Raw genomic sequence first — 21,792 nt, 5'->3', positions numbered from 1 at the left:
TAACCATCGTTTCTAATAGCTTTTTTACTTTAATTATCTTCATGCCGAATTTACCGATGATATATCGCCCAATAATGTCACACAGTGCAACGTCAACGAAACAAAATGGCTGCGCCCATGTCTGATTTGTAAACATCTTGATCTTCATGAGAAATTCATGATCAAAGAGGGTAAAGAAATATCCTTGTTCATAATTAATGATTCAAATTAGCACCATTTGATATGCAGTTAAATTCTGTTGCCTAGGAGTTTCACTGTGGAGTGTAGAACTCCATATTAGATTAATGTGTTACTGTTGGCTAAGATGACAGTTAGTTTTGCTTTTAAAAAACATGTATTGTCACGTTTTTTTCCCAATAGATATAAATTATTTTAAACCATTGTGAGCAAGAGTAAACAAAGTTCAGTTTAAATAAAATTTGCACATTTTATATGAACTTATACTGACAGTGGCAAGTGCTTGGAATTTAACCATTTGATCCAAAATTGTATTTATGTGTATACTATATAGACTTATTCAAAGGTTAGACATTATACATATATTACATGGCTTCGAGGGCGACATACTAGACTATTTGCCCAGAGGTGACAGGAAAGCCCTGGAGTGTTATGTCGCCCTCTGCCTTCAGCATCGGGCGACATAACACTCGATCCAGGGCTTTCCTGTCACCGAGGGACAATGAATTACCGGTATTCTGGTATTGTCACCAGAGAAGACATGTAATATATGTTATATGATATTTTTAAAAATAAAAGTCTGTTTAAGAATATATTTACCTTATAAACAGGTGTATTTTAATTCCTAATGCATCTTCATATCTTACAAATCAATTTTCTTGTAAAATGTTGATTGATGCTTTCAAAAGGAAGATAGTCTTTTTTTTTAAATTAGACAATTAATTTAAAATAAATTTATTCTGAATATTTCAATTTCAATTTCTTTATTAACCAATTAAGGGCCCTCAAGGGGCAACATGAAGACTGTTGACATACAACATCCAATGAACATAAAACATTTAATAAACATATACAAGAGGGAAAGAGCTGGATGATTGAAAGAGCTAAGACAGACATGAACAATTAAATAGTATATATGTCTATATATATATGTATAATTGTGTATGTTTCCATACATTCAATACAGAGTCTTCTATATATTTATGTTAAACATCATATACATAAATATGTCAAGATACAAATGCACATACAAATTTGAAATAGTTTATCATATGATTGAAAAAATAAAAACCAATATTTGAATAGGAAATACAAATTAAGGCAATGCCTTTTGTAAAATGGCTTAGCCCCCCCACTTTTTTTGCAAAGTTAGACCTAACCATTAGGGACATAGCATCATAGATGGTTCAGCCCCCCCCCCCCCCCAACCCCACTTTTTCTCGCAGCAAAGATAATTGTTCCTAAATTTACCTTGAAAGATCGAGAAGTTGGAGTCATAGGCGTACTAGCCTACCCTGCTTACTGGATACTTAAAATTCTGTAAGTCAGTGCAAAGCAAAATATCCTCATAGACTAAATTTTTTTTGCTGATGTGTGTATTGAAACCTGAAAAGCTAGGGATAGTGTTTCAAAGGAGAGATTTGCGGCTTTTTCATACAACTGAGTAAACATCCTTTGAACTCTGAGGCATTTATTAGTATCAAGTTTGAAGTTGTTAAGCAAAATGCAATGCCAGGATATATTAGTTCAGTCAGTACAAAAGCAACATTGCAATGATTTCAAAATCATAACAATTTTTAAAGATAATGCTTCCAACTTAATTTTGATATTATGATTATTGTGGTGCACTTGTGAATAACCAAAATGACATTGTTCACATTAAACTTTTTTATATGTCAAGTAAATTTGTATCTATATTGTAGACATGGTTGAATCTGAATAGCACTTGACAATGAGCTGGTGGGACTCAACTGGTATCTCCAGCTTTGCAACACAGGCTCTGAAGAATGCCCAGAAAAAGATTGACAAAGTTCTGGACATTACAGAGGATGAGGCTAGTGGAGGGTCTCCGACTGTCACAGGTAGACTTGTCTCTGGTAAAGCATGCAATGCTTGGGGGGTTATTTGCTCTTAGTTACATTTGTTTTTTAAAGTCCTGCTAGGTTGTCTTAAAATTGTTAAACATTACCATTTGTACTGTCACTACTATGTATCAATGCTCTAAATAGATTTTTTTCAATTTTTTTTTCAATTAATCAAAAAATCAATTTCAATACTTAGGTAAAATTTTTGCAATAAAACAAAAATTACACCACTATGCAACAACTTCTAAACATTGGAAAGCATTAATACTACCAAAAAATAACATCAGAACTCTGTTTTTCTAGACAGCAAAGAAGCGAAGAAAAGGGAAGAACCCAAAACAGAGCATGACACAGGCTCATCCTGGTCCTCATGGGGGTCCTTTGTATCGGACAAGGGGAAGTCTGAGGGGGAGGGGGACAGCAGAAGTGCGTGGTCCATGCCCTGGGGCATGGATACCAGCTTCACCAAACAAACCAAACCAGACCAGGTAAAGTCATCAAAGACCCCCACAGGTGAAAAGACAGAGGTGAAACCACCAGTCACAAAGTCTGGAGGACCACCACCAAACAGTAAGAAGGGGGCGCTGAAATTGAAATCAAGCACCCACAGTGAAAAGACAGACAAGGAGCAGGAGGAAAATGTGGGGGCTAAGTCAGATGTGGAATTAGAGAGTGATCGGATCTCAGAAGAGAGTGAATCAGTAAAAGCTTCCTACTCGCAGGAAAATAAAGCTGTTGTTGACGAGAGTGAAATAATATTGACTCAGAGTATAAAAAATTCTGAAATGGATAAGATATCAGATGAAAACAGATTAACAGAGGACCCATTAGATCAACAGAAAAGTCATAATAAGTCTATGGATTCTGTAGAAAGTACACATTCCAATTTCAGCATGGTAGAATCAGATAGCACTGCCAGGGAGTCACCATTACTTGGTGTCCCTGAGTCAGGAGAAAAGTCAGAAGAAATGGAGAATAATGAACAGATAAACACTGGAGAACTGTCATCAATGATTCCTGTAGCAACGACTCCTTTAGAGGTACACAATTCTGATTCAGTAGAAGTATTAGACATTTCAGAAGAAAAAGAAGGAACAAATGGTGATGTGAAAAATGAGTCAGAGCCGTATCCTGAAGATCAGACTCAGCAGACAGTGGAGGATAGTGGAAGTTTTCAGGATTTAGGTGATAACAGTATCGGAAAGGACAAAGTGGGAATTCTAAATAAAGATTTGGAAGATGGTGAAAATGTAGGAAAAATGGATAAAGGAAATGATCAAGAGTCAAACTTGGGAACTTCAATATGTGAAAAAGACATGAAAGAAACTAGTCCTGCTGATAACACTGAGGGTGTTACCGAGAATGAAAGTAAATCTCAACCTGTGGACATTCCATCTAGTGCATTAGACATTGACCAGTATAAAATGTCTGATTTACCACTCAGCCCGTCCACAGCGAGCTCTCTTGGTGGTACAGATTCAGACACTAACAAACTCGACAGTAGTTTAGACACGTATACATCCGATGAAACAGTTGTTGGTCAGAAAATGACGAAATCCGATGACAGCATTCCTGAGGACGACACAACAGAAAACATTCCTGATTCCACTGAAAATCAAGATGACGAAATCTCGAAGAGACTGGAGGAAATTTCTCCCAGTAGTTCCTATGTGAAGTGCATGATTGAAGACGCCATGGATGACAGCGCTAAACTGGAAGATACTGGCAGCGACACGCCATCCAAATCTGAATGTTCCCGCAGCACGGGCGGTCACGACTCAGGGGACGAGATATCAACCACCACTTCATCCGACATAGAAATCATATCCACCCCAACATCCAATGGAGACGGGTCCAGAATGGTGGACCTGTCCCCCTTGAAGATATCCCTGCAGAAGACGGCGAGGCGGGGAGGAAGCCCCACCCACAGACGGACAGACAGCCAGTCAAGCTCCAGTACTAACAGCAGAGAGGGTCAGTTTGAGCAGCTGAGCCCGGGGAGGGATTACCAGGACGAGGAGGATCGAAGAGGGGCTCACTCTATGCAGGAAGGTGAAGAAATATTTCATAGAATATTTCATACAGGATTTTCCTTTTTGCCCTTTTCTTTCTTTTAAAGTTCAGATAATATAAGAAAGTAATTTTGCTATGGATATTGTTTAAATTTCACATGATAACTCTCTCTTGAACATTAGAGGACATTTTGTACTGCTATGGTACATGTACTTGTTAATTAGTAGATGTACAATAATGTTTTGAACAAATGATAAATCTTTTGATAGGTGGAAGACATGACCTATTTCCGCTGAGTGAACATTTTGAGAATGACCAGCAGCAGAAGCTGATAAAGGTAACGCTATACACCTGTATAAGGTAACACTATATACCTGTATTGTCCGTACAGGTGACCTCTAATAACATCAGGAAGTAGGTGGTCTTGGCTTGTTGTTTGAAGCTTGTTTCAACATAATACTTGTAGTTACATGTAATGATGCTAATTGTTTGCAACTAACATTTTTGGTTTGGCTACTGAAGAATGATATGTGATATGAGGATAAGCAGCCACTGTTATGTACTGGTACTATTAGCCGTGCTATGCATGGAGCTGAGCTCTAAGTACACCTGTTGTAATGATGATATTATTCCAGTGTGGCGTAGCATGGACAGCTTCTCAGGCATTAATCTGATTGGTGTGATGAGAATTCAATCTGCATGGTATAATGTGTGTGTATGTGATTTCAGTTCAAATGAATGCAGAAAAGTGCTCTGCATGAAATATTGTTCCTACATTTTACAGAATGGTAAAAATCCTACATACATGTAATCTAAAAAGCAGCGTTGAAATTTTTTCAGATAATTTTTATTTGAAATAGATTTTAGTAGAGCATAGATTGTAGTGAGTTGTGGAGTGGCAGTAATAGGAAGTGTGAGAGTTACGGAGCTAGCGCTATATAACTGAGTTACAGCCCGCTGTGTATTTCAGTTACAGACCGTTCCGGAGAACTCGGACACCACTAACAGTGATGTTACGTACCAACAGGTCAGGGTTTGTGTAGGGGTCAAATGTCACACAACTTCTAAATGGGGACCAAGAAAAACACTCCCTCTTACCTCCAAAGAGATTCACGCAAAAATATCTATTTAATTTGCTCTATGATTAAAAAGCAGTCATTATGATTGATTGTCAAATAAATTATTAAAAATATTTCATAGTTCTAATTTAAATCAAATGTAACAATATTATCAGCATTTAAAATTATACTATTTTAAGGAAAATGGGACACTGAAATCTTCATATAGACAAAAGTAAATTGTATCTATGATATAATCACTCATAATTTTAAAATGTTCTGAATAAACCAATATCAGTAAATCTATTATAATATTTTTGTAAAGGTGAAGATTGCAGAAGGAATCAAACATCTAACTTACAGATCATAAGCCAGTGCTCTTACCAATGAAGATGCACTGTTAGATTCTATGATGAAGATAATCATTATTAAGTTAAGAGGGTTAATTTTATTGCTTGTCCTTCAAAAGCGAAGTGCATCACAAGATAAAAGTGTCTCATTCTTCCTTGATCAATGAACCAGCATCCTCGCAGGTTTCTGTGGGGTGCGGCATCCTCGCATGTTTCTGTGGGGTGCGGCATCCTCGCATGTTTCTGTGGGGTGCGGCGTCCTCGCAGGTTTTTCTGGGATGAGGCATCCTTGCAGGTTTCTGTGGGGTGCAGCGTCCTGGCAGGTTTCTGTGGGATGCGGCGTCTCTGCAGGTTTCTGTGGGGTCCCCATTAGATGTTGTTTGAGGGTGGTAGCTTTCTGTGTTGTGTGGGTTTCTAGCACTTAACCACAAGCTCATTTAATGTGACAATCATTTCATTTTCAGTGTTGCTTCATTGTATGTAAATCACTAAATAAATTTCATGCTCCTCTAACCTGTGTAAGTAATGGAAGACCAGAGATATGTGTAATACCTGTAAATTCTTGGAGAGCTTTCCAGATAAGTGGATTCACTGTGTACAACAGCTTTCCATCTTATTGTTATTTGTACTCAGAAATTTTATTTTAAAAAGCAATAATAGTTGTACTAAATGCTTTGAAGCTTTATGAATGCTTGTTTATATCAAATGAAGATAAGGATATTATAAAATCTGTGCACAATTCTTTTTCTTTTTTTTTTAATGCTTACAATAATAATGTCAGTGATATTTTAAACTGATTTTATGATTGCACAACCATATAAATTTGTGTTAACAATTCGTCATGTTGTAAGAATTCAGTAACACCGAATTCATACTAAAAAAACTTTAATACTCGACAAATTTTGCTTATAACTTTATTTTTCTTTCCTGTCTTTTTTTAGGTATAATATATGATAATCTGAAAAATCTTTACTGACTTGACATCATTTTAATCTGGACGTATTAATTACAAGCATGATATGTATCAAACTCGGCATCTCAAACCTGTTTAATCAGTGCACATTGATTAACTAACGAAAGATGATGTATCAACTGTTGTTTTGAAGATCTGTCATAATTGTTACAGAAAATTGCGGAATTAACAGAGATTCTTCAGGCGAGAGAAAGCAAGCTGGTACAGCTCAGTAAAGACAACAATGACATGATGGAGACCAACAACATACTACGCAAGTAGGTCAAGGTCATCAAAACTGGGTTACTGTATTTGAGTCAAAAAATTAGATGGACTCTTTTTTCATGGTAGTTTAAGAATAATGGCAGCACTTTTGAAATCTCCATTAAAAAACACAATTAAGAACTGTGCGTGCAGGTCTAGGTTTTACTTAATAACAACCGATAACACTACCAACTCAAATATAAACCTTTGTCATGTAATCTAGAGATTAAGTAAGTCAAATTTCATTTATCTAATGCATACAACATGTATTGGTATTAAATCACTTATCAAACAACTTTTAAAAATGATGTATTTTAACAACATATTTAATTGCTTTATACATGTATTCTGCATATTTTGATGCAGTCAAATTCAGCAGTTAGAGGAACTGAGAGAGACAGAGACAGAAGATGTGAATAGTGTGTCTTCTGAATTCACAAAGAGGCTCTCGGAGGCCGAGAAGAAGATAAACCAAGTCATACGGGTTAGTAGTGAGTCAATATAAGGATTGAGTTAGGCCGTGATCATCTATGCAAACATTCCACATACCCTCAAAGATGTCGGAGTAAGAGTAAAACACTTTACTAAACATAAAAAGAGGCGGATATTAAGATTTTTTTTATTTTAATTAGGAGAAAGACAGCATGAAGAAGCAGCTCCAAGACACTCAGGAGGAATTAGCCAAACAGTAAGTCACGTGAGATTGATTCATATCATTGGAATTCTGTAAAACAGCTGTTATTTTCATCTACTTATTTCCTGATGAACATTTCATAAACTTGTTTGTTTTATTTTTTGGGCTACCAAGCATATGACTGGTTTAAGGAAAAAAATATTTGAAATGTTGATCTTGCAAAATTTACCACACATGATTAAAAGTTTTGCTTTAAGTATTTGAATGTCTATGTTTATTTGAAAAAAGGAGTTTAAATTTTCTTATTTTCCTTTGAAGATTAAGAAAAATAAATGTTATTCAAAATAGGAGAAGTAACATTTAATTTGATGAAAGGAGTAGAGTCCTAAATTTTATTTGTGTGTGTCTTTCAGAACAAAAGAAAATTCTCAGCAGGTTCAGGAGAAAGACCAGCAGATCTCAGAGCTTCTACAGGAAGGTCAGCAAACATGGCTGTGTCTTATACATATAAATCAGTAGACATAGAGTTTATGGTATAAGTAATGCTTCTACAGGAAGGTCAGCAAACATGGCTGTGTCTTATACATATAAATCAGTAGATATAGAGTTTATTGTATAAGCAATGCTTCTACAGGAAGGTCAGCAAACATGGCTGTGTCTTATACATATGAATCAGTAGATTTAGAGTTAATCATATTAGTAATGTTTCTGCAGATACCGGGTATAGAATGTTAAATGAACTACAGTGTACCTGTACTATAGTTGCTGTGATCTTATTGATACTGTAACCATGAAATTAAGATGTTTTATGTAGATTTTCTAGAGAATAATATTAAAGAGATGTTTGATGACTGATTCGTGGCAAGAAATATTAGCAATGAAGGCTGTCGCAAATCTTGTGAAAATTTCTTGCATGTAAATAAAAGCTGGTTTACAGGATATGTGAGAGAGACAGATTTTGGTGTAGATTAAATCAGTGATTCCAGTGGATGAGTTTTGTGTAAGGTTACTTGTTGATATTTCAGGGGAAAAGCTCTCAAAACAACAGTTACAGAGTAACAACATTATCAAGAAACTCCGAGCAAAGGAGAAGGAAAATGACTCACTCATCACATCACAAAAGTAAGGCTTATTTAGTCACCATGTGCTAGCTGTGGGTTTTAGCTCCTCGTCTGAAAATATTTGGATGGATGACCTGGGAGCTACACTGCCACCCAGTGAAATAAAATGTGTATTTATTGCGCACAGAAATGTGTGCTAGTTTTGGACTGATTAACCTTATTTATATGCAAATTCTGTGGAAAAAAATTAGTACCATTAAATTCTTCATGCAATTTACTACTGATATTGTAAAGGTTTAATGCATGATGGTAGTGAAGTTTTGTGTAAAAATGAAACATTTGACATAATGAAAATAATATGATAATCTTAACATAAATCCTTATTGTGTATCTCATCCCTATTCTATTTACTGCACTGGTATTTAGTAAAGCTGTGATATTTAGATTTCGACTAGACTTCTTGTGTATGTTTCTACAGGAAGAAGTTGGAGGAGCAGAAGACAGAGTTGGAACACCTGCGTAAGGTGTGTGAGGTCAAGGATGATCTAGAAAAGAAGCAGACAGGTAAAACTGATTAACTGAATCTAAAGATACGAAAGAATGAAATAAAATTGTGTAATGTATAAACAAGACCTTATGTAAGACTTGAAACAATGATTCAGTTGCTCTATAACCAACGTCAAACAGAGTGTAGGGGTCATGTTACAGAAAAAGACCTTGATTGTGACATTTATACATTGATAAACTTGTACAGTTATTACAGGTACTTAGATTTTTACACAGATTTTCTAATCCTGTTTTTTACCTTTGAATACTACTGTGTTTGTAACTATCTGTACATTACAGCCATGTAGGAATTCAGTGTCCAGTCTTTGAGATGTGATAGGCCTGACAAAAGAATTTTAATTACCGTATAAAAAGTTGCTGAGAATATTTTCAAGTATATTTTTGAAAAACTCCTTTACAGAAGCTATCAATCAGTTGAATTCAGCTGTACAGAAACAAGAAAGAGAGAAATCCAAGCTAAAGGTCAGTATGTGAACTAAAACATTCACTACATAGATGTATATTCAAAAACCACACAAATTTTATAGCCATTTTCTTTTATTTTTAATGGATATGGTTCTACTTTTTGTAACAGAGTGATTTAGAGGATGCACAAGAAAGAGTTCGGGGTCTACAGACAGCTCTGGACAACTCCTATAAGTATGTATCCACTTTCATTCAGCATAAAAATAAATCAAATGGTATGAAAATCCTCAAAAATATCAACAAGAAATCTGAGATTTACATTTATATGTTGTGTACACAGGGAAATAGCAGAATTACACCGCTCTAATGCTGCTCAGGACAGCAAGGCAGCCGAGACAGCTCTAAGTCTCGAGATGCAGGTCAGAGAGGAACTCAAGGCACAACTCGAGCAGGAACGCAAGAGTAACAAGCAGGAGAAAGAATCTCTCATCACCCAGGTAAAAAAAACAAGAGCCGAGATGTACAGAGAAATCACCTTATTTATATAGGACTGAGATATACAGATATACCATTTTATTTACATAGGAGGGAGATACAAAGAGATACCCTCTCACTGACATAGGACTGAGATATATAGAGATGCTATCTCATTTACTTAAGACTCAGATAAACAAAAATAATATCTTATTGTCAGAAATAATATTTCATTGACATCAAACTGAAATGTACTCTTTCAATGACCAAAAAATACCCTAACCCAAGAGATACAGGTTGTGCATACATACTTATCCATGACATAGAATTAAGATATAGGAGTACTTTGTCATTGCCATAGAGTGGGGGTGTATAGAGATACTATCTCATTGATATTGAAATAAGATATATAGATATGCTATGTGTATTTCATTGACATAAAATGAGATAAAAAGAGATGCTTTATTACATGTATTTAGATAGGACTCAGATTACAAAGATTCATAGACCTAAGATATAGGAAAGTACAGTATGTTACTGAGTCAAAACTAAGACATAGAAAATACCTTCTCACAAACAACACATTGTTACCAAGATCCACTAGAACCATCCCAGTTACATGTACACCTCAGCACGTGCTGAGAGCTTTATTATTTTACTGTTATAATGATTTAAAAACAGATACAATGTATTATTGATCAGACATTGATATTGTTTTGACAGATTGAGGACCTGAGATTGACAGTATCCAGAATGGAGAAAGAACACAACAGACGAGAAGATCTGCTTCGTCAGGAAATCTCTGACCTACAGAGGGTATGCTATCATCCTTATTTATTCCTGCTCCAGATATTGTGTTCTGTTACATCCTATGATTTATAGAGTTAATGTCAGAGCATAATACCATATATTGTCAGGACTGTCCAAAGTTAATAAGTAGAGTAATTATAAATCATGAGAAATTGTGTGTTGTACATTCCTAATTGAATTTTGACTTGTTTATTTAAGTGGAAGTGAGTGTAAAGGAATCTAAATTATCTTGTACTTTTTGCAGCATTTACAAGAGGATGAAGCAAGAAACCAGGATCTTACACAAAATGTTACGTCCGGTGAGATTCCTATTGTGTTGTTTTCTGTTGTTCATTTTATTTCATTAGTACCAGGTAACAATATTGCTTACCTGAAAACATCCAGAAATGAAATGTTGGATTATAACAACTAATGAATATTCAGTGATGTCATAAGCTGAGTCTTAAAATGTGCCATGTAATTTTTTTTCATTAACATTACCCGTACATCGATATTTAAAAAAAAATAAGCATTTTAAAAATCCTTTCTTTCCTTTCAATTAAGTATTGCATTGTCAAGCCCCTTTGACCCCCTGATATCTGTGTTACCTTGACCCCCTGATATCTGTGTTACCTTGACCCCCTGATATTTGTGTTACAGCCACTCGTCCCCTGCTGAGACAGATAGAGAACCTCCAGTCTACATACGCCGCCCAGTCCGTATCCTGGGAGAAACTCGAGAAGAACCTCTCTGACAGACTTGGTTTGTATTTCAGAGAACATCTTGCCTTTTATTTTGTTTTGAATGATGAAAGAAATCTGAACTGTAGAAATAAGGATCATTGACACCCTGTGACTTCTACTTTTTATGACAGTACATCACAACATGGCGATTTAAACACATTGTGAAACAGTTTATATCGTCAATACAATGTATTTGTTGTCTATCCCTGTGGTGCAATGGGTGTAGCTTCAATCTACCAATCTGCAGGTCCCGAGTTCGAATACTGCAGGGAATTTTATTTTCATGGATAGAACTACAATTCAAAAAATTGATTTTTCCTTAAAAATTGAATTTATTCCAGTCATTTCAAGTGGAACAAATCCATATCTTTAAGTAATTTAGAAGTTCATGTTTGTTTGCAGAACTTTCCCAGGTGTGTGGAGGACCTTTAATGAATTGGGGGAGGGAAAGGGGTGTCATTACAGTTTTTATCTTGAATACCATTGATATAATTGAGTGATTTAGAAGTCCTACCTTTAATCCATTAGAAAGTGAATTCAAGAAAATTAATATTTGATAATGCTTTTAGTGACCTACCTTTGTAACTTTGTGCTCTTGATTAGAGATCAAATTTTTTTTTTGTGAAAGATAATGTACATATACAGTAAAACACAGTTATAGCAAACATGCTTATAATGAATTGACGCTTTCAGTGAAGTGATATTTATTCCCCTTGACTTTATTTCATGTTGTAATCTTGACGGATATAACAAATTACGCTCAGCCTTATAACGAAGTAAAATTGTCCGTCCCTGGGACTTCGTTATAAGCGTGTTTTACTCTATATACTTGCATATGTATAAATAAAAAAATTTTAAAAACCAAATTTTCTGACAGTGGACAATCAGACTCAGCTGGCTATGGTAACAGAGAAGGAGAGATCAGCCAATGAGAAAGTGATGGAGCTTTCGACTCAAGTGGCGTCCCTGGAATCTCAGAGCAGTCGTCTCCGTCAGGACAAAGCTCAACTCACTGCCCAGCTCGAGATGTTAAAGACAAAAATCCAGGTCTTAGAGGATGCCAAACACAGGTAGGCTGCCAAGAAATGGCAGGAACGTGGTTCAGTATCACCTCTACATGAAAAGTGACTAGCATCTCGCAATCAACTTACATAGGTCCAAAGGAGTTTATGGACACCTAATACTCCTAAGTATTGAAGTTTTCTTTTTTATGAATCTGAAACATTGCAAATGTTCAGTGTACATGGTAAACAAAATATTTCTTATATTATTGGAAGACAGACTTTGATAATGTTCTTTCTTTACAATATGTATGGCCTGCAAGATTTGTAGCTGGTTTAGTGGCACACTGATCGTGTTGAAAATGTGCAGTTAATGGTAGTTATATTCTTAAAGGTGTTAAATTCTTGGTAGATATTCAGGTACCGGTAACATTAACCTCACTCAGACAGTAAACCCAGTCTGGGTTTTTACTCAGCTTAAGTCATCATACTCGGGGTGTAATAAGATTCAGACCGAGTTGAAACAGTACACACTAACTTACAATAATATCAATGATGAATCCACTGTCTGATATTGTGATTTTACTTTTCAGTGAAACAGCTCAGATTGAGGCTATCAAACAACAGATGTCACAGGAAATCTCGGATCTCAGAAAAGAAAAGGTAAAACTCCAGCACACAGCTTCTGATAGATTAAAAACAAAGCATGTACAAAATGCATTCTGCATTTGACAAGAGAATTTGTTTACGGATGACTGACATCATTCTTGGAATGTATTTGTACAGATTTCCAATGATGATGTTTATATTACCTGAGGATTTGTTTACAGGTGTTCCTAGAGACTCAGTTGGACATGGAGAAGAACCGAGTGGATCAGGAGAGGAAGAAGCTGACACTGGCCCACGAACAGATCGCTCAGCTGGTAAGGATATTTTATTCTTTTTTGAAAGTCTTGTCTGTTGTAGATTGCTGTTGTTGTTTTCATAAAAATGCTTTGATTTTGCCATGTTCTCGTAAAGAATGCTCAAGCCAGCAATATGATTTAAATTGAACAAATTTTACCAATATTTTGGGGTAGCATTATAGGAAGCATTAACTTTGGAAGGAGAGATGGGGGTTTAGGTTGGTGTTTGGGGCATTATGATAGAGGCTAATTCATTGTGTACCATATGTATAACTATTTATCTAGGATAACTGTAAAATTGAAAAGTCTGAAAGAATTGATTGCGAAGGTCAAGTTTAAGATTTATGTACATACAATGTCAAATTCTACTTTGATATGTTAGTATTTAAGTTGGCTTGCTCTGGGTATTGTGTATTATACATTTTTTTGTCTGTTAACATGATTTGCCTGTGTATCCATGAGTTAACTGTAGCTACTCCTTCTTGTTGTAGGAGAGGGACCTTCAGCGCCCCCAGTCCAGGGGATCTGTGTCACCCCAATCTGTGTCAAGGTCAGAGAGTGTGGCTGGGGATCCAGGGCCCATGTCTATTTCATTCTCACAGGTAATGATTTGACCATGGACTATTTTACTCTATTACCATCCTACCATATCATTCCCTGGATTTTAAAAATTAAATCATTGTCTATTATCATCATTTATTATTTGATCAACACACATCACAAAGTTAATTACTCAGTATATTTTAAAACCACATCAACAAAATACATGATTATACATATTTTGAACAAAGAAATCTCCACAATAATTTTGCATAATACTGCAAAAAAAAAAGATGTTTCTCAAAGATCTGTAAGTAAATGGTGCTCTGTATTTGAAGGATGATTTGGAGAGGAGTTTTGTAATGTCTCCAGTATCCAGTAGATCTACTCTATATGAGAGTGTTCGACAAGGGGGCGGAGCCACAAACTTGATTGACAGTCTTCAGTCACAGCTCAAGCAAAGGGATGGTGAAATCTTCCAGCTGCGGGTAAGGCGGCCATGTTTTATGTATTCACTCTCTGTCCTTTATCAAGTTTGTTCATCAAGAGTGTGTCTATGTTAGAACCTGCTAGTAACCCAATATAGAATTATTTTGATGTGAAATTATATAAAAAAGAGGAAAATTGAGTATGGACAACAAATGATTTGAACAGCATTTGTAGAAAATAATACATATTTCATCACTAAGACCCAATTGATATCTTGATGTTGTCATTAACTGATGAAAGTGAATCTTGGTGGGCTCTCAGAACTGTCAAAGAGAATCAAGATTTTATTGGCTCTGTTGTAATACTCACCCTGATATTGCTCATGATTACTCCGATTGTTTGCCAAGCACATCTGACCAGCGTATCAAATCCTACTAATAAAGTCTGAACCTCTCCTCCATACTTCCTATCAACAGGTTAATATCGGCTTATGAATGATATGGAATAGTTTTTGTCTTTTGTTAGTTAAGTTGTTGTAGATGTAATTCATCTGTCCATTATAACCATACCGTTCCCTATCTCTTTCCTGATTGCCATTTGCTGTGCAACTGCTATTCTTTTATGTAGATAATGACTGTTGTAGTCAGGCACAGATCAGAAATATTGTTTCCATGTATCCCACTAGATCTGCTTATTCATGGTTAATGATATTGATGTCTTTTCTTTGTCTGGTAGCAAATTATTTAACTGTACAGTGAAGATAATTCAATTACTTTATTTTTTGTGTGCATTAGAGTGATATCCAACAGCTGGAGAGAACTCGGGAGTCCATGGCACGAGAGCTTGTCAATCTGACCAATCAAAATGAAGAAATTATGGAAAAAATTGAAGAATTACCACTACTTAAGAAACAATATGAGGTAAAATCATTTAAAAATTTTCAACAAATAAAAGGCATTTTCAAAATGTCTTTCCATTAACTAGAACTGTATATTGTGTGCTTAGCTTCCAGATTTACTTATGACTATATAACACTGTTTTACAGGAGCTGAACCAAAGATACGATGCTCTGTTACAAATGTATGGAGAAAAAGTGGAAGAAGCTGACGAACTCCGACTAGACCTTCAGGATGTCAAGGAAATGTACAAGTTACAGGTAAATAAATATAAAAAGTAATTTTTAAAAAATTATAGAATTTGAACTGTCATATGATGCAATACATAGAATTTACAGGTAGATTAAATGGTTATAAGAATTGTTGTACATGTTATATGTAATTCAATTATTCAAAAAAGTATGGTACAAGTTAAAGGTGATTTTATTGGTCATATGATGCAATGTAGAAGTAACAGGTATCGATAGTTTGATATGTCATAGAAAGTGTTGTACAAGAATCATTATACAAATGTTGACTGTGGTGAAAGGCAACATTGATTATGTAAGCTCCTGAGGAACAAAATATTGCCCGACACTAAGTAGAGGTCAATGTAAAATATATGAAAATGTATCAAGAAATAAAGTAAGTATACACAATGGGATTGGATAAAGTGGCTTTATTATTAACAGCAATAATTTATTTTCAACAACATTTGGAAAAACCTGGAATAAGTTCTTTTTTTTCTTTCAGATTGATCACCTTCTTGCCAAGTAGTGGGGATAGAGACATCGTGAGACATAATGCAATCCTGTGATAAAAACACTCCATCCCATTAGTGGGTTCCTAGACTCCACCGACAAGATGTTTGGTTTCATAAAAAAGGAGTGGTTTTGATTCTGTTATAAACTTCCCAGGAATATGAACATTGATTTGATGAGTGTACATATCTTAATTTTCTGTATAAAAGTACCTAGATGTAATCTTTGGTACTGGGTTCTTGCATGATCAGTGCTCTTCTTTTACAATGTTCTCTGTCATGTTTTCTTTAAGAAAAATCAATTCTTTTAAAAATTAACAAATTGCATTAGAAACAAGCGATACTTGCATGGCTTGTAATGAAATACAAGTATTTATCAATACATTTGTCATGATTTGTGTATGTGTGGGGATGAGCGATACCCGGGGCTTTCAGTGGTGAGAGGGGACAGTGGGGTGTCCAGTCATTAATAAGCTATGTATAAATCTGTGTACATTGTACATTGTAAATGTATGATGTACAAATGTATGTCTCTGATGGTTAATCCAATGTATGTGTAAGGTTTATCATTTAGATCGGTATCTCATCTGAAAGATTTTCATTTTTCTTACCTGGTCCCTGAATTATCCAGTGGTTTTTCTCTAGGTTCACAGCATCATGGTAAGCATTCATGGAGTTAACATTTCCTTTTGCATTTATGAGGTTTTAAAATATAGTTGATTTCTGTTATATAAAAAAACAACTGTATTATGCAATGGTACATTGTATCCATTTTTGGACATTGCATCTAATATTATTCCTGATGTATTTATTTATTAATGAACTACAGTAGCTATTTTTTATTTTGACATGCCATATACATGCACTGTCACTTGTTAAGTTAATGTATGACTGTACGTGAAATAAAACCTGATTTGCTATTCAGTACTTTAATGAGTGTCATGGTTTTTTTTCCTCTTCATAGAAAAGATTTACCTACGGTAGTTAATTTTTTTCCAACAAGTCGCATTATAATTACTTTATATTACATACATTTTAATTTTTTAGAAATTCAATTTAAAGTTACGTACGTTTTATTTGATTTTAACATGCACCTTATAAAAGTTTATAGTTTTGAGACTGTATAATTACCGGTAGGTCAGGCTTAACAAATGTTAGGTTTGTAGAAGCAATAAAAAAGTTACAGAAAATCAAGACTGAAAAAAACCCCAATGGCAACTCTACCCGATATAGAATTTGAAGAGCAGCTGGAGTTACATAATCCAGGGCCAGGAGGACAGCTGACACACAGCCTGAAGTAGATTACTTAACAAAAAATACATAAAGTGTTAAATAGTAGGTGTCCGAGCTATGATATTAGATAAAAACAATGAATACCGGTGTTATATAGTGCCTTTTCCCCCTAGCCATCTTTCCCCCCGGAAAAATGGCTATATAGCAGTTCTTCCCCCCGGAAAAATGTCTATATAGCAGTTTTTCCCCCACGGAAAGCTGACTATATAGTGGGCTTTCCCCCTTTTTATAGCCAGATTTCCCCCCACGGAAAACCTACTATATAGTGGATTTTCCCCCATTTTTACTTTCCGGCCATGTTTATTGCGGACCATTCGTGACAATAATTTGCAATAACTGATATGATACTAATTTCTCACAAAAAAGGATAATTATGGCATTTATTAATACAAAGAATAAAATACATGGTTTTTCAACCCCAAATATGAACTAAGGCATGCGCCTTCATAACATGCATCATCGTTTATTTCACCTGTTGTCACCCCTTTTTGAAACACCTTTTACACGGATTTCGGAATACCTTAAATCTTTTTCATATAATCGATGCTTATCTTCAGTTTTGACTTCGACGTTATGAACACGTAAGAACACATTTGAGTGAAAATACGCCGGTTTGGAAATTTAATTTTCCAATGTATTACCAACAATGTATAAGCTTCTCCCAGGGAACTAATTGACCAATCTTGACTTAATTTTGTAGAGGAGGGGAATAAAAAGTGGAAATGTATTACACCCTTCGTCCAAAAGGCTATCAATTTTAAATTAATACCGTTAGAATTGACGATCTTAAAAACAATTATATATTTCATCTTCTAAATATCAAACGGGAGACAAGATGCAATAATATGATGAAAAACTGAAATGTTTTAGTTTTACTTTGATTGATGGGGTTCTAAATCATGGTTAAGGGGTATTTTAATTATGTATTAAAAGCATGTGTAAAGTTAGTGTTTACCATTTCGTTTTAAAGTTACGCATATTCATATTTTAAACACATTTCTACGAAACACGAGATATTATGATGTAAACATTTTAAAAAACAATGACATGTCTTCACAACCAGAACAATGTCGGTATATTTGCTGGTTACTTTGGAAAATGTGAAAGGGAGCCTGAACTTACTTTATGTTTATATTGTCACTCACTATTTGCTAATTTTTCCACTTTTAAGTTTGCAACGTGATTTATAAATATAATATTTTTAAAACGATGCTATATAAATCAAGATATACGATTCAATTACCTAAAAAATATTATACTATTTGTTTCATATTTTTGCAATAAAGATTTACTTGTTTACCATATTATTTCTTCGAACAATTAAACAAGTCTTTAGGGTAATTAAAAAAACAAAACAGAAACAGAAAACAGCAAACACATGTACATATATTGTGATGAGCTGACTTTTTTTTAAATATAAGCTTGTTCTTCTAATCAACTAACAAGTAAAAAAGTCGTATATGCGCTGAGGTTGGTTATTTATTTTTGATTTTCGGTTTCTCCTTTTATGAATAAAAGTTCATTGATTTATTTATCTTATTATTTATTATATCGTTAGTCATCTTATGAATTGATTAAATGTTTTGAAGAATAATGAATTTTTTTAAAAAAAATTGTTCGTAAATTTAAAAAAAAAAAGCAGCAGAATTAAACGTTTTGATAAAGAAATATATGAGTGATTGTGTATTTTTAAATGATGTTTTTACTTTTAAATGACCGTAAAAATATGTTCATGTGGTCATCTATTGTTTTTTAGATATGGGGCCCTAAAAATACATATCTTCTTTATAATTGGATTTCAAACATCGGGCTCGAAAACAATAAAGGCTCCTACCCTGCATGGGGGCTTAAATTTTCGGTGTCATCTACTAGTGGTATACCACTATCACTGTGAACATATGGTTAATTGGTCATCTCTAGAATTTGAGATTCGGGTCCCCACTTATAGAACACTATTCAATCATTAAAATGGTGTTTTAATCATCGGGCCCTGAAACATCAAGGGCCCCTACACCGACGGCTGAAATTTTCAGAGTCATCTTCAAGTGGTAAACCACTGCCACTATAAAAATATGGTGATATGGTCATCTCTAGTTTATGAGACATTGGAACCTAAAGAATATGCACTATAATTATTATAATAGGATTTTAAAAATCGGGCTCTGAAACATCGGAAACAAAATTTCTCTAAAACAGAGGTTTAGCCTGGATGAAATTTTCACAAACAGACTGATAAATTTATCAAGAAATTCTTAAAACATTCTCGTTTAATACAATTTCAGAACACAGAATCATGCATGTAAGTGTATAACTTGTAAAATTTTTTTTTTTCAATAAATTACCTAAATTAAGTTCTATGTGTACATGTAATTCCATTACACACATGTTCAACTTTCAGCATTGTCTATAAAAATAATAAATCGGCAAAACGAAACTTAACCTGTACAGATGAATGCAGATATACATGTATGCAACCTGGGAGTGTAGAAACATTGATTTTAATCCTTACTGGATTTCCATAAATATTTTTTATAAAATCTGAACCAAAAACGTGAGGGAGAAACCCTACTATGGGGGAAAAGCTACTATATAGTAGCTCCCCCCCCCCCCCGGGGGAAAGGCTACTATATAGTAGGTTTTCCGGGGGGGGGGAAGCTACTATGGGGGAAAAACTGCTATACAACACCGGTAGTGTCATTTTCTTTGAAATATTAAAAAAATCTAAGTTTTCTCATGTCTGACAAATGAATCAGGAATGATTATAGTTTCAGTTATTTACATGTACATGTGTGTTTTTGACCCTGTACTTTCAAATTATACTGAATATATACTAGAACTGGTCAGGTATCCGGATTACTTTTCATGTGGCTTCAAATGGAATGTCAAGAAAATGTCTAGTTTTCTTCATAGTTCCATTTAAGCCAAAGCTTGGACACGATTTGACTTAAAATTCTCAAATTTTATTTTTCCATTTTCAATGTTTATACTGATAAATATAGAAGTTTATAATGCTATGGCAAAAGTTGAAAGTCAAATATTAAGTTATAAGCACGATACAGAGTTTATAATTCTTTGTTTTGTAAACAAAGCTCGAATTTTGTCATTTTATCATATTCATTGTGTTGGTGTAAATCTCAATCAAATGTAGTTTTTTTTTTACATGTCATTTTGTCTGAGAAATGGTAATTCTCTACATTACATTTTTTGTAAACAGCTTTGTTTACATAACTATCAATTCTTACCTCTGTATCTCGCTTGTAACTTGACGTTAACTTTTGATATTTTGGTAAACCATTTAAAATGCACCAATAAACCATTTTATACATAAAAAATAAAAATAAAATTTTTGATCTCAAATCGTGTCCAAGTCCCTTTAAGGAAAACAATGTGTGTGGAATTTATGTACTCGTTATTTTTCATATGAATTGGTGTTTGTAAATAAGCAAATGATTTGGTACAAGAGGACCATAGTGATATATACAGCGTAAACAGCAATATTAATCAACAGAGGTAGACAAACATTATCATACAGGGGGGAAATAGTAGAGGGGATTGACAGCATCGAAACTGTTTGAAATAAATACACACAATTTTCTTACAGATATGATATGAGTTCAGACAACTTTAATACTCTTAGTCTTTTACAATATTACGTGTTTATCTATACTTTCTCATTTATTCTAAGGCCGAATATTCTAAAATACAATAAAATCCATAACCGATAAGTCTTTTGCCTGCATGCTATTTTACCTATTTTTACTGAACAAAGGTGATTGCTAAAATCTCCATTCAACGATTTTTTTTCTCCTAAAAAATTGCTTTATCAATTTGACGGTAAATGCAGGCACACCTTTTAATTGCGTGTGTTGATATTACTAAATTTCAAAAGTCTTTTATATTTTAATTGATATTGTTAGTCATAATTACGAATCGGAAACCCTTACTACATATGTGTGGTATATATATGTAAATCTGTGCTTTGAAGTATGCGCGGAAAATGCCGTGCGTAATGCTACCACTTTTTGGTTCTAAATCTACCTATTTTTCACCACTGGAGGTTAACATGTATACTGCAGGGAGACGATGGTTTGATTTACGAACGTTATTAAGTTTTAACATAAAGTTTGATGTTGGGTATCTTAAATTAAGAATTGATTAAAAAATTCAAATGTACATGCACGTTCAATAATATCTTCGACTTGATTTCCAAAACCTTAAAGTTTACAACCGTACAGTAAAACTGGTAGAATAACCGATGAACCGAGCAACCTTATCAAACAAATCAAATTTTTCTTATGTAAAACCAAACATGGCCTTTTGAGACTGCACGTTCACACAAATGCTTTTCTTGCTTTAGGACCAAGTTCTTGATAATACAATACCCAAGTGTTTGTTTTCTTAAATATTTCAATAGCTTCTTTATCTATATAGTATTTTTTCTAGAATCTTTGGAGAATGCCATCGTGATCGTTAAATTCACAATAACAACATGTATAATGTTCGTTGAGGGTATTTTGCAGGTCATGCGCAGATTCCGCCATTATGACGGTATCGTCGGCGTAAAATAAAATAGATCTGAATTTATTAAGTATTTATAACTTAAATTTAATGTTTGAATTAATGTCTGTGGACTGAAC

At 34.4% G+C, this 21,792-nt stretch overlaps 1 protein-coding gene across 2 annotated transcripts; it reads left to right on the top strand.

Moving 5' to 3' along the window:
- Positions 1-14: 14 nt before the first annotated feature.
- LOC128166693 (TATA element modulatory factor-like) lies at positions 15-16,795 on the top strand. Of its 2 annotated transcripts, XM_052832008.1 has the most exons (25): positions 15-170; positions 1,881-2,039; positions 2,346-4,094; positions 4,325-4,392; positions 5,026-5,082; positions 6,590-6,693; positions 7,046-7,163; positions 7,312-7,367; positions 7,727-7,791; positions 8,339-8,435; positions 8,853-8,938; positions 9,342-9,403; positions 9,516-9,580; positions 9,687-9,843; positions 10,544-10,636; positions 10,875-10,929; positions 11,270-11,371; positions 12,230-12,422; positions 12,947-13,016; positions 13,184-13,276; positions 13,750-13,860; positions 14,137-14,286; positions 15,022-15,147; positions 15,273-15,383; positions 15,856-16,795. In XM_052832008.1, exons 2-25 carry the CDS (start codon positions 1,910-1,912, stop codon positions 15,877-15,879), a joined length of 3,942 nt encoding a protein of 1,313 aa, XP_052687968.1. In that variant the 5' UTR covers positions 15-170; positions 1,881-1,909; the 3' UTR covers positions 15,880-16,795. The 2 variants fall into 2 exon arrangements, with proteins under 2 accessions (XP_052687968.1, XP_052687969.1); XM_052832009.1 differs by lacking the exon at positions 5,026-5,082.
- Positions 16,796-21,792: the final 4,997 nt, after the last annotated feature.

The sequence above is a fragment of the Crassostrea angulata genome, chromosome 10 (assembly GCF_025612915.1).
Source record: "Crassostrea angulata isolate pt1a10 chromosome 10, ASM2561291v2, whole genome shotgun sequence".
NCBI classification, from domain to species: Eukaryota; Metazoa; Mollusca; class Bivalvia; order Ostreida; family Ostreidae; genus Magallana; species Magallana angulata.
Note: the sequence above shows the minus strand (reverse complement) of the source record. Positions and strands in the feature narration are given on the sequence as shown.